The sequence below is a fragment of the Chionomys nivalis genome, chromosome 2, assembly GCF_950005125.1.
Source record: "Chionomys nivalis chromosome 2, mChiNiv1.1, whole genome shotgun sequence".
NCBI lineage: Eukaryota > Metazoa > Chordata > Mammalia > Rodentia > Cricetidae > Chionomys > Chionomys nivalis.
The window spans coordinates 86,753,697-86,768,183 of NC_080087.1; the positions used below are offsets into that span (position 1 = coordinate 86,753,697).

General features: G+C 42.4%; 1 protein-coding gene across 1 annotated transcript in view; it reads right to left on the bottom strand.

The window, feature by feature from the left end:
• Positions 1–14,487, bottom strand: part of Tdrd12 (tudor domain containing 12) — a 72,890-nt gene that overhangs the window by 40,446 nt on the left and 17,957 nt on the right. The window contains exons 5-9 of the mRNA XM_057762297.1: positions 10,564–10,619; positions 9,148–9,233; positions 4,810–4,999; positions 714–808; positions 99–175 (exon numbers count right to left, since the gene is read on the bottom strand). Of these exons, the coding sequence (XP_057618280.1) occupies positions 99–175; positions 714–808; positions 4,810–4,999; positions 9,148–9,233; positions 10,564–10,619 (504 nt within the window). The remainder of the gene's footprint in view (positions 1–98; positions 176–713; positions 809–4,809; positions 5,000–9,147; positions 9,234–10,563; positions 10,620–14,487) is intronic.

The following is a 14,487-nucleotide window of genomic DNA, read 5'->3' on the forward strand; positions in this document are numbered from 1 at the left end:
ATTCTCAGTAGTCCTAAAACTGAGCCCCGCAAGGCTAACATGTTGACTATGTACTATCCTAAGGCTCTAGTTTGCTAAACTGAATTTTCAAAACATACCTTGCTGCTGGAATATCTGGATCAGCATATATAGTTATGCCTCTTTTTGTTGGCCAGTATGCTGAAGATTCAATACACTGTAAGAATGGAAGGAAGGGGAGAAGGAGGGAGGGGCGGATGATTTATATTTGTGGAATCAAAATATAACGGAAATTATTTTCATCACAATCATTTCAGAGAGTTTCTATGCACACGAGTGCACATACATACACAGAGAATCAAAGTTGGATGATTATGCCATCACTATAATTATTACATCAATATGTCAGACAGCAGGTAATCGGCATTCGCATGAGTGTTTAAAGTATCTTACAATTACTTTCATTTGTCTTTGTCGAAAGAACTGAAAGGCACATTAGAAGTGAAATTATGTGAATGTTCCCCAAATCTAGACAGTCACACATCTGTGTTCAAGGAGCAGAACACCACCTTTTCGAGAGCAGTTACAACTCAGCAGAAACAGAAGCTCAACAAGGGGGAGCAGCTACCTTGTTCCATCAAACACTCTCACAACTACATTCTTCATGAATTTCTACATAGGAAACACACTTTTTGTTCATAATAGAATATTCATGTCATATGAACTTTATATTCAGGGAACATCAAACATACAACCTCGTTCATGTGTTTTAAAGGGGGGCATTGCTGCTTCTTCTCAAACAGAACTTTAGGTGAGTCTCTCAAGGAATCCTTGTATTTTATAGCTTTATCTGCAAAATGAAGATAAAAGCTACCTTGTAAACTATATAAAATCAGACAAAAATAACAAAAACCAAACACTTATAAAATCGCAACACATGAATTATTATCAAACAGGTCTGTTTATATTAAACTTGTAGGAATTAAAATTAAAAATCTGCTTTGGGACTGACAAGACAGCTCAATAGGTAAAGGCACTTGCTGCCAAGCCTGCGACCTGCATTTGGTCCCCAGGTCCTACATGCAGGGTGGATGGTTTCTGTCCTCCACGGCACTCCATGGCATAGTATGCCCATTCACATGCACACTTACACGCTAAATAAATACAATCCAAACATTTTTGTGTCAATCTTTTTTTAAAGGTTGTAGAAATCCACAGACCAGCTTACTAAGAATAAAGTAATTTTCCCAATTGGGTAGACTGTACTTTCCAAAGGAGGCCACAATTATGTATCCAATACACATGCTCTTCCTACAATGTATAGGACAATGTCACCCTACCCAGAAAAAAAAGAAAGAAAAGAAAGGAAGGAAGGCAAACTGAGATCAAATTTCCAAGAAGCCAGCTATTTGGGAAAAAAAAAAAAAAAAAAAAAAGCAGCTGCCCTTGACCCCTTGATCCCAAACTCCCGGAGAATGCAGAAGCAATCAGCCAGCTGGCTGTAGAGAGACAACAGACCCTGCAGTTTCAAACACAGCTGTCTAAGGAAAACAGCTAACTGCCCATTCTGCCCCTAATAAAACCCCTTTCCCTTTCCTATCCTTAGCTACAGAAGTCCCAGCTTGAAACCTATACTCTGTATAAGGTAGAAGAGCCAGTCAAGGAAAATTGACAATCCCTGAGCAGGAAACCAACCAATCCCTGAGCACCCTGACTTTGAACCCAGAGCTAGTGAACGAAATATGCCCAGGATCTGAAACCTGAGTCAGTGAAAGAAACACTTTATCCCTGAACCCAGAACCAAAGAAACACACTGACTCTGAAACCAGTGTCAAACACACTTTGTCCCTAGAATCAGAGCCAGTGAAAGAAATATGCCCTGATCCGAAAATTAGAGCCAAAAGATTAAAAAGGACCAGTGAAAGAAACACAGTTTGGCCCTGAAGTCAGAGTGATCTCTGACCCTGACCAACTAAACTAACCAATCCCTGAGCAGGAAAACTCCCTGGGAAAACTCCAAGCCTAGTAAGACCTATATAAGCCCCTCTGCCTGTTCAGTTGTGGACTGCCCTTTCCCACCCTGGCAGAGGCAGCCACTCTTCTTCCAAAATAAATCTCTTTCTCAAAAGAGTCTTGGGTGAAGATCTTCATTTGCCAGTGTAGAATAGAAGAACCTTGCTGGGATGTCCCTAGGTGGCTGAGCAGAAAAACCTTGCTGAGATGTTCCCTTAGGGGGCCGGAGCAAGATTGAGCAGAACAGAAGAACCTTACTGAGATAGATGGTCCCGTATACAGGCCGTGTAAGGCTGAACAGAAAAAAGTAGTAACTTTTCCCCAAGTTGCAGGAGATTGCTACATTTCTGCAAGGGCTTCCCCTTTAGCCAAGTGTAGCAAAAGAAAAAACATCTTTGGCCCCAGAAGCAGATAGCTCTGCTAGGACGTTTCCTTAGGGGAAAAGAGCAGAGCTCAGCTGTAGCAGCTCTCTTGATAGGAGCAGGATTGCTATATTCTGTGGGGAGGCCATCCCCCATTATACCCCAGTTTCAGGTAGCCTGGCTTCTTCACAAGTCAGGACACCTTTCCCTCCCAGGCTGAGCCGTCCTATTGTGGCTCTAGGTATAGCCTGGCTTCCCGATAAGTAGGAAAGCCTTATTGGGAGCTGTAATACACTTGCTTATTTGCATTGTCAGTATGCAGGATCTGAGATGCCATCTCTCAGGTTAATTAAAGCTTCTCCTCTAGCTATTGACGTTACCTAAACTCTTGTCTTTTATTTCTTTTTACAAATTTAATTCTTATGCAATGCTCTCACTAAGAGACAGAATCTATATTCCCATCCCACAGACTGGAATAGAAAATTCCAAAGTGAAAAAGCAAACAGAAGAAAAAAAACTGTTTAAACAGAAATGTCCAAGAACTATTTGTATCAGTTTGAGTGAGTCGCTTAAACAGAAATTTATTTTCTTTTATTTCTGGAGGCTGCAAGTCCAAGATCAAAGTGTTGGTCAATTTGAATCCTGGGGTGATGTATTCCTGGTGGGCAAGTGCTGGAGAAGTCAGCTCTGGTTTTTTTCTCTTCTAAGGGCTCTTTTAAGTCTATCAGAGTCTGACCCTACCCTTATAGCATCACAGAACTTCTCATGAAGACCCTGCCTGCAGACACAGCCACATTGAGGGCAGGCCTGCAGCATATGAGTTCTGAGGACACAGAATTCAACCCACAACATAGTTTTTGAAAAGAGGAACAAAATTACTAAGACTCTTAACCAAGAGAGTGAAGGAAGGGAGATTAAGAGAGAAGCAAGGAAAGAAGGAAGAGAAAGCAGGGCCATGCCTACTGATTCATGGACACCTAGAAGCTAATAAAGGATAGTTCATGTGTTAATGAGCGTATCAAGAAATGTAAAGATAGTGAAATGAAAACTCTATGCTTACAATTTGATCATCTTAATCAGTGGTTCTCAACTTTCCTAATGCTGCGATCCTTTAATACAGTTCCTCATGCTGTGGTGACCCAACCATAAAATTATTTCATTGCTACTTCATAACTGTAATTTTGCAACTGTTATGAATTGTAATTTAAATGTCTGATATGCAGGATATATGATGTGATCCCTGTGAAGGGGTCTCGACTCCCAAAGTGGTAGGGACCCACAGATTGAGAATCACTAATCTAGATGAAGATTCCTTAAAAGACATACTTTTCCAAAACTCCCAAATAAAATAAAAATAGGGAATAAGGATAGTATGTCTTGAAGAAATTGAATTATTAGGAATGTTCCAAAAAAGAGAACTAAATTGAGGTGGGTTCACTGAAGAATTCTATCAAGCATTTCAGGAGGAAATGTCACTAACCCGCAAGCTCTTTTAGAAGACAGAAGCAAAACAAGCACTTCCCAGCTCATCCTACAAGACCTTCACTGTTCTGATGCCTGAACCAGAAAGCATTTCAAGAGAATGAAGGCCCATTATGTCTTACAAACACAGATGTAAAATCCTTTCAAAATATTGACAAATCAAAAACTATGTAATAGATGTCATTAAATAATAGGAAAACAAGCCACACACTAGAAGAAAATAACTGCAAAAGACACATCTGGTAAAAGACCATCACCAAAGCAGATGAAGAACACTTACAGCTCAAAACAAAGAACCTGCGTGAGATAGACAGAGACGGGCTGAGGTTATAAAGCTCGGCGGCAGAGCACAACGAGGCCTGGGCTCCCTCTCCGGGGCACTCAGTATGATTCTGCGCTGCCTATGAAAGAAACCAAACTGGTGGACTCACCTAGTGCTGCAGCAGGTGGCCCTAGGTCACTGACAACATTCTTACACCATGTATGCCGGAGAGACTGTGACAGAAAATCTAAGCCCTGTGAGTCTGAAAGAACATACTATATTTCAAAACTAAAACATGAAATAAAAATGAACCCTTATTATTTACTTCTGCTCTTGCTCATGCAGTAAAATTATGGGAGGCCTAACAAGGGATGGCAGTCTGAGGGATTAAAATCTAATGCAGAGAGGAGCATTTAAAACTGCATCCACGAACCACACTAAGCATCATTTGTAATAAAAATTCTCTCACGTGTCTGAAAACTATTCAGAACCTCACTTTGCTGAGATCTTTAAACCACATACTGTCTGGACTTCTGAAAATGTAGCCCAACATTAACAGAACCGTCAGAATTCCCTGGTCTCCTAAATACAAACAGTAGCAGCTCCAGGACCACAATGCCTGTCAGAGGCTAAGTAGTAAAATTTGATTATTAAACTGAGTCTAAGTCTGTCTCCAAGTAGGAAAGGGCTTAGAAATTGGTATGCTAAGGAAAAGCAGCATGGAATACTCACTTTCCATTCCACGATGGTCTTTCCCTTGCAAAAGCATTGGCCACAGAGTAAGTGATGGGCTGAGCTTACTGGAGCAGGGCACCGAATTGAGACTGGATCTGGGCTTCTCCAACATATTGAGGTTTTTATTCCCCATGGGTGACACATAATAAGCAAAGTTCTTTGCGACCAGATCATCATTTACACAAACCTATAAAAATGTAAATATTCCATGAATTACCATTCGAATGGGTGTAGTCAATGTACACAAAGTTAGTATTTCAGACTCAGCTCCAAATTCCTGAAAAATGTTTTATGGAGCATAATCTGACAGAAACAGCTCTTGGTTTCTGGTATGTTAGCTATGACCTAATGATTTTCACAAGAAAATAGTAAAAAGTTACATGGGATCAAGATGTACTGTGGAGGAAGAAGGAGCTAACTCCATCTGGCCAGGTACAGATTTGGTGGGAGGACACTAAGCACACAAGGGGAAACTGAAATACTAGATCCTATCAAAACTTAATGCTTAGCCTGGCAGTGGTGGCGCAGACCTTTAATCCCAACACCTGAGAGGCAGAAGCAGGCCTGGTCTATAGAGTTAGTTCCAGGACACCTGGCTACACAGGGAAACCCTATCTCAAAAACAAAACAAAAACCAAGTAGACAAACGAACAAAGATATTGCATTAATAAGCTCTCACACAGTCACACAGAGGAAGAGTCTTTATGAGGGACAGGGGACTGAGAGATGCAGCGACATGGATGTCGTGAATTACTGCACCTGAGTGAAAGGATAGATCACTGTGCTCCCTTTGGAACCCGAGGCGCGTTTGCAGTTGTGACTATGTGCATCTAATAAACACCCTCTCTCTGCTATGGATGGGCCCCTTGCTATCACCTCACTTCATCACTTAAAGTCAGCTATCAGACTATAACACATGGTACAAAAGAAGGACCTGCTCTTTAAAAGCAAGAAGAAAGCAAGTTAATAGAGAGTGTTTGTGTTGAGACAGGGTTTCTCTGTGTAGCCTCGGCTGTCCTGGAACTCACTCTGTAGACCAGCCTGGCCTCCAACTCAGAGACCGGCCTGCCTCTGCCTCCCATTAAAGGTGGGATTAAAGGTGTGTGCCACCACTGCCGGGCTAGAGAATGTCTTCTAAAAATGTATTATGAGACTGATGTTAATATTCAGCCATCTGTACTGGCCTGCCCTTGGGGTCCTGGCAGGATATGTCCTCAGCTGTAGCCACTAAGAGCACCTCCTGTGCACATTTGCTATGTTCCCTTTTAAAAGTGGGCCTTGCTCACCTCCTGTTTCTCTCTTTCTACCCTCCCCCCCCCCAGCACCCTTTTCTGCCCCTTCTCTCTCCTCTTCCAATAAACCTCCTATGTGAGCCCTGTTGTATGGTATGACTTCTCTTTGCATAGATTTTTAAAATAAAACAACTGGTCACCACGATATAAAATAAGCAAAATGGAGGTCACTAGTGAACTCAGTCAAGATACAGGGAAGGAGTAGGACAGAGACTAATCCGAGCAGCTCTTGAAAACTATCTGGGCGGTACTAACAAGTTTCTTTCCCACAGGAATGCAGATTAGTAACTTGGTAATCAGCCGGGCGGTGGTGGCGCACGCCTTTAATCCCAGCACTTGGGAGGCAGAGGCAGGTGGATCTCTGTGAGTTCGAGACCAGCCTGGTCTACAGAGCTAGTTCCAGGACAGGCTCCAAAACCACAGAGAAACCCTGTCTCGAAAAACCAAAAAAAAAAAAAAAAAAAAAAGTAACTTGGTAATCCCTGGGGACAGATACTGGCATTGATAAAATAGCTGCACTGTGACTAATAAAAAATAAGTTTCTCACAGTTCAGAGATAGTTGTGTAAGAATAAGGAAAGGCACCGGGAAGTGGTGGCGCACGCCTTTAATCCCAGCACTTGGGAGGCAGAGGCAGGCGGATCTCTGAGTTTGAGCCCAGATTGGTCTACAAGAGCTAGTTCCAGGACAGGCTCCAAACCTACAAAGAAACCCTGTCTCAAAAAAAAAAAAAAAAAAGAAAAGAAAAAGAAAAGGTTGGATGGAGTGGCTCACGCCTTCAATTCCAGCATTTAGGAGTCAAAAGCAGGCAGATCTCTAGGAGTTCCCAGTCATCTAGGGCTACAAAATGAGACCTTGCCTCAAATGCAAAAAAAGGTGGTAGACCTAGAATTTCTGTTCATTATAGACCTTGAATCTCTGACACAGCAATAAAACAAGAGAAAAAATGATGCAGAAAGGCCAAAAATAAAAGATACAAATAGGAAAATTATCCCTATTTTCAGATGGAATGATCCTATATTTTAAAAAACCTTAAACGATTCACCAAAAAACTTTCGAATCTCATACTTTGGGCAGGTGCTGGGGGAGAGCTCAATGAATAAGATGTTTACCATACGAGCTTAAGGACCAGAGGTCAGAGTCCTAGAACCCAAGAGGAAGCTAGGCAGGCATGGCAGCCACTTGCGACCCCAGCAGAGATCCTCAAGCTAACCTGGCTGCTACTCTCTAGAATGAATGAACCAAGAACTCAGTGTAAGACCCTGCCTCACCGAGTGGAGAGCGACAAAAGACAGTATCACATGGATACACACATGGACCTGCACACAGGTATGCTTGTACATCCAAACATGCACACCATGTACACACCAAAACCAACTAATAAACAACATTTTTATGTATTTAAAACAAGCTCACCAAGAAATAGAGGGGGGTCTCATTCACATTAGTACCAAGGGAGACAAAAGACCTCCATAATGAAAACTATAAGACACTGAAGAAACAATTTCAGCTGGATGTGGCAGCACACGCCTTTAATTCCAGCACTCTGGAGGCAGAGGCAGGCAGCAGGTCTCTGTAAATTCAAGACCAGTCTAACCTACATAGTGAGTTCCAGAACAGCCAGGATATAGTGAAACCCTGTTTTGAACAAACAGACAGGCTGCAAAGCAATAGGGGAAAACAACACTGACTTCTGGCCTCCATATGCATATTCATGAACAAGCACGATGAACACACACGCTAAATAAAGAACTAAAAATGCTGTCTAAAAAAATGATTAGGTCAATTTTGTTTGCTTTTTCCAACACAGGGTTACTCTGTATAGCCCTGTCTTGGAATTTACTCTGTAGACCAGGACCAGGCAGGCCTTGAACTCAGATCTCCCTGCCTCTGCTTCCAGAGCGCTGGGATTAAAAGCATATGCCACCACTATCAGGCTTTAGGTCAATGTTTTTAATAATCAGAAGAGGCTAGGAATGCAGCTGAAAGGTAGATGAGTATTAGCCCCCACATGGCCCCCAGGTGTGTGTCTGTCTCTCACTAGTGCACATACAAAGACATAGGAATAGCCCTACCAGTTTCTATTCTAAGATAGACCTTCAAAGGTTAAAACAACTCCCACTGTGCTATTTTTTTTTTTTTTTTTTTTTTTTTTTTTTTTTTTTGGATTTTTCGAGACAGGGTTTCTCCGTAGCTTTTTGGTTCCTGTCCTGGCACTAGCCCACTGTGCTATTTAAAGTAAAGTTTTAAATAAGGATAAACATTTTCAAAATACAAATCTTGCCAGCTATGATGGCCCCATGCCTGTAATACCCAGCACTTGGGGGTAGAGACAAAATTAAGAGTATAAAGTCATCCAGTGCTTGGGTGACCAAAAACCTGGCACTAGAGAGCCTAAGGATCTAGGTAAAACCAAATGCTAGTGTTCTTTTTAAAAATTGCAACAAAATGACTCTAATGATATTCTGCTTTACTCATAGGTCAGTGCCTTGCTCAACCACCATCTGAGAAGCTTCCTCCTGCTGGAGAGGAAACGAACACACTGACTCAGGCTAGCTACTCTGCAGAAGAGTGAGGAGAGACCTTGGAACACTCTGCCCTAACTGAGCCAACTAATAAACCTCTCCCCTCAGGTCACCCTGAGGAAAGAAGGCAGAAAGAGTATAAGGAGCCAGAGGGGATGGAAGGCACCAAGAAAACAAGGCCCTCTAAATCAACATAAGCAAAACTCATGAGCTAAGGCAGCATTCACAGGGCCTGCATAGGTCTGTACCAGGTCCTTTGCATATATATTATTACTTCTAGTTTAAGGTTTAAGGGATTCCTGAGCGTGGGAACAAGTGAGTCTGTTTCATGTGCCGTTTCTTGGGCTCTTTCCCTTCTGTTTGTTTTGTCCAATTCCAATGGTTAAAATAACAAAAAATTAAGATCATCCTCAGCAACAATGAAAGTTCAAGAGTTCAAGGCTAGCCTGGGTTATATATGACTGTCTCAAAAAACTAAAACCAGAAAGCAACCCTGTCCTCCCCAATTTTTTTACTTACTTTTTCATTTTTTATTGTTGCATAAAGGTAAACCTCAAAGGTATCTTCTTCCACAGCACAAAGTTTTGCTTCCACTTGGGTAGTTTCTAAATGGCAATAAATGGACATACAAGTGAGCTGACATTTAAGTATTTTTTTAAATATTTATTTATTTATTATGCATACAATGTTCTGTCTGTGTATATTCCTGCAGGCCAGAAGAGGGCACCAGACCTCATTGCAGATGGTTGTGAGCCACCATGTGGTTGCTGGGAATTGAATTCAGGACCTTTGGAAGAGCAGGCAATGCTCTTAACCTCTGAGCCATCTCTCCAGCCCCCGACATTAAGTATTTTTTAAGGCAAGCACAGCCTCATTAGGTAACCAGTAACATGCTTTTCACAGGCACGTAGACTTCTGAACAGTCCTAAAAGGTAGGCACAGCACAGGATGCTGACATGAGTTAGGACAGATATTACAACATAAACAGTGTCAGAGCACAGTCAAAAGAATGACCCATGGTGGACAATGCCTTGGGGAACTGGGAGAGGCACCAGGGAACTGTTCTGAGACAAACATTCACATTCAATTTATAAGACATTTTGTTGGATGTCAGAACATAGCTATAGAACCCCATCTGGTCAGTGTACCCTAAATCTGGATATGGCTTTCAGCTTGCTTTTGTGCTTTCCCAGATACAATCTATGGTATGTGCCAGGCAATTGTGTTTAAACTGGTCTGTGCTGAGGAAGTTCTGGGAAAAGGGCTGCTCTGCTAAAATTCAGTATGTGTTCACTGGAGATTATCTGCATGCTTTTCTGATTATGTTTTTCTGAGCAGAAATCTTCCTTGGGTTACTGGTTTCTTTGCTACATTCGTGTATAAAATGTATACTGAAACTGAAGTAAAGGTGTTTATAGCATTAGACTGTAGTCCACCCCATTCTTTAAGGTCTTCAAATTCCAGGTTTTGCTGACAGATCTTCAAAGGTCAGCAGACGTCGACAAACATGCCTTAAGTTAGCAACAATAATCGTTAAACAAAAGTACACTTATCCCTTGCTCAGTGAAAGAAGCCGGGCTTTTCATAACTGCTGGATCAAGAAAATAAACACACATTCACTTTGTATGCCCTCAGCATTTAAAAGCACTCTTGAGAGGCAGAGATTGTTACTTTGGGAGGGGTCCTCTACACAACATGCCAGTTTTCGTTTTTGTTTTTGTTTTAATTTCAACTGACAATTACTGACATTCAAATCCACCTGTAAAATTACAGGGGCATAATCAATGTGATCTGGCATGGAGGTGCTCCAAGTAACTTCAGGAGCACCATGAAGGGGGCCACATCCATCATGTGGATCTCAGACATCTGGCAACAGAAGTGTAAGCTACCACGTGTATCAACTCAAAGCAGTGTGTAAAACACCCCTGGCCTTACCTCTTAGAATGTTCTGAAAGTACTGGATAGCTGCACTGTCCCATTTTGTGGCAGGTCTGGAACAGCAAACAGGTGTAATTTCATTAAGTAAAAAGCCTATGCTAATATACCACTGCCATTTATTAGCTGGATGATGGGTGTTTCCCACACTATCAAGCATACAAGGAGCTTATGCCAGTTCTGCTTCAGGGTATAGACTCCAGATATGTATGACAATGCCATCTTCACAGTTCTGCTGAGATGACACTCTCCCTATTCCAATGTATGGCACCTCCTATCACACCACTGTCCCAAGTTACCTGCAACAAACCCATTTCCCCAAACACAGTCCAAGTTTTTTGGTGAGAGCGCCAAGTGTGCACCACACATCATTGGCTGCCATAGAGAATGGCACCACACACTGATCAACCAACCCCAGTCAGCTCTGGAAAAGTCAGCTACACTCTCTGGGTGGCCCTCACTCCGAGGCTCTAGTACCCTGGCCCCAGTTGGTTTTCATCTCCACCGCTTGCTCAGTCTACATCTTTAGTATATTTCACAAAGAATGCTGGAGAAAAAGATACAGGCATTGCAAAAGACGAACAAAGGGGGGCTTAGAAAGAAAAAAAAAGCTCATTCCTGTTAGGTCCAGAGGAAACTCCAATTTCCCAAACTCCAAAAGGCAGTCCAAATATCCAAAAATGGGCCCAACCCGGACTGTAGGAGGATTTCTGGTGGTTAGATAAAAGCTAGCATTCCTTAGGAACTTGTGATGCTGGTTACCCCTTACCAAAAGGAGTCATTTCCCTTACTTCTGGTGGAAAGGACTTCTGGCAACTTGTGGTGCCTATTAGCATATCAGAGCTCATGCTGGCCTCAAGGCTCCCTCACTAACAAGTACCTGTCGCACATTTCAAAGTTCACCATCCAGCCAGGTGGTGGCAGCACATGCCTTTAATCCCAGCACTCGGGAGGCAGATGTAGGTGGATTTCTGTGAGTTCGAGACCAGCCTGGGCTACAACAGCTAGTTCCAGGATAGCTAGGGCTGTTACACAGAGAAACCCTGTCTTGAAAAACCAAAAAAACCAAAATCCAAACAAAAAACCCAAAGTTCACTATCCTAGCCCTTCTCCCCTTCTCCCCCACCCTAAACTCCCTCCAGCGTGCTCTCTCTCTCTCTCTCTCTCTCTCTCTCTCTCTCTCTCTCTCTCTCTCTCACACACACACACACACACACACACACACACACCACCCCTTAACTATGCCACTACCATCTTTCTCACTCCTACTTCTCACTGGTTTTCTCTATTTTCTATTCCCTGCTCTCCTCTCTTACAGACAAGCCCCAGTCTTGAGGAGGAGTGACCAGTCAGCCTAGGAAAACTGATGAAATCTATTCCGTGCTGTGGTCTCTTAGCAGCACACCTTAGCCCCAACCTGCCAAGATACCCCCTTCCTGGATCCTAACCTACGGTATGTATGGAAGGTCAGGTCAAGGTCAGCTATCTTTCCTTGACCACTCTCCATCTTTTTTGGAAATTATCTCCACAAAAACAGAAAACAAAACTGTGTATGCGCGCACACACCACAAACACTGGACTAGCTGGTTGGTGATGGTGCATATCTTTAATCCCAGCATTCAGGAGGCAGAGACAGGTGGATCTCTGAGTTTGAGGCCAGTCTGGTCTACAGACTGAGTTCCAGGACAGTCAGAATTATTACACAGAAAACCCTGTCTTGAAAAAAAAAAAAAAACAACAAAATAATAGGAATAGGCCAGGCAGTGGTGGTGCACACCTTTAAGCCCAGCACTTGGAAGGCAGAGACAGTAGGATGATCTCTTGTGAGTTCAAAGCCAGTCTACAGAGTGAATTCCAAGACAGCCAGGACTACACAGGCAAACCCTGACTTACAAAATAAATAAATAAAAGGAATAGAGGAAGGAGAAGAAACCAATGCCATAGTCCCAGAAAATACTTTCAACACAAAATAAAATTTCCCTAACCTAAAGGAGATGTGTACAAGAAGCATATGGACTGGACCAGAAAAATGAAGTCCCCTTGATACATAATAATCAAAACACTAAATGTACACAACGAAGAAAAAATATTAAAAGCTGCAGGGGAAAAAGACCAAGCAACATATAAATGTAGAACTCTTGGAATTATACTCGATTTCTCAATGGAAACTCTAAAAGCAAGAATGGCCTGGACAGATGTGCTACAGACTCTACGAGACCACAGATGCCAAGCAAGACTTCTATATCCAGCAAACTTTCATTCACAATAAATGAAGAAAATAAGATATTCCAAAAGCACATCACAATTCTTAACAGCTATGCACCAAACACAAGGGCACCCAAATTTGTAAAAGAAACAGAACCACAGCTAAAGTCATAATGATCCTCACATAGTGATAGTGGGTGACTTCAGTCCCTCACTCACCAACAGACAAGTCATCCAGACAGAAACTAAACTAACAGGAGCTAACTGAAGTTATAAACCAAATGGACTTAACAGATATTTACAGAACACTTCACCCACACACAAGAGAATATTTACAGAACATTTCACCCAAACACAAGAGAATATACCTTCTTCTAAGTACCTCATGGTTTCTCCAAAACTGACCACATAGTTGGACACAAAGTCAGTCTCAACAGATTCAAGAAAACTGAAATAATACCTCACATCCTACACAAATTAAATCTGGACATCAACAACAGAAACAGAAAGCTCGCAAACTCATAGAAAACAAACAACTACTGAATTAAAAATGGGTCAAGAAAATTAAGTGCTTCCTAGAATTGAATAACTCAAACTTAAGGAACACAATGAAGGCGGTTGTAAGAGGCAAGGTGTAGTGGGGATTCACCCCACCCATGACCTTGGGCTATCTGGCCGACAGAGGCAGAGCTTCTTGCCTTTAAAAGGGGGGGTGGGGGCAGCTCCTGCTCACTCCTGTGATGGTTGTACATTCACCTCAAAGCAGAAGGGAAGATCTCAGCGGCTCTCTACACTGTTATTTGTGTTTCCTAATAATTCTTTGATATCTGTGCTGAGCCCAAGAGTATTATACAATAAATGTACAGCTAACAGATCTATTAGAAAAATCCACAGAAATATGATCTTGTGGAGAACCTGTTTTGCAGAGCTGGGGGAACACCTGTCTTTTGGATGTCACTGTCAATTCTGTAGAAGTCTTGTGAGGTCATGACGTTTCTCCCTTCTATAGTATTCCAGCAGTGTATAAACCTGACTTTTCCTGGATACCTTCCCCACATCATGAAGCCTTGGTGTGGAAGCATCCACTCAAACCTTTGTTCTCATAACAAATCTGCATAAAACATGTCCCCCACAACTATCTTTATTGACAGGACTTACTGACAAGAAAGGAGCTCCAAGCAGGAGGCACTGAGCAGAGAGAGAGCATGTTTGCTCCTACTGATAAACAGGTCTGGGTGGCCCTGAATTCTCTAGTAGCAGCCTCAGGAAGGTGTATCTACCAGCCTTTGCTCTAACCTAACAAGCTATTAATACTCTATATTTTGCCCTGTTTGCTGTATCTTGGGCTCCATATTGGGAGAGCGTGGTTGAGGTGTGCAGCTTGGGCATGGTGAGTTATGCACAGCTGTCAAACAAGGAAGACTGCCAGGCCATGAATGCAGTGACCTATGATGATGTGCATGTGAACTTCACTCCAGAAGTGTGGGCTTTGCTGGACCCTTTGCAGAAGAATCTCTACAACAATGCGATGCTGCAGACGATCAGGAACCTCACTGCCATTGGCTACAATTGGGAAGGCCATGATATTGAAGAGTATTCTCAAAGTTGTAGAAGACGTGGAAGTCCTCTTTAGAGGCATGAGAGAATTCACATGGAAGAGAGGCCCTGTAAAAATATCCAAGATGATGAAGCCATTGGATATCACAGTCAACTGCGAAT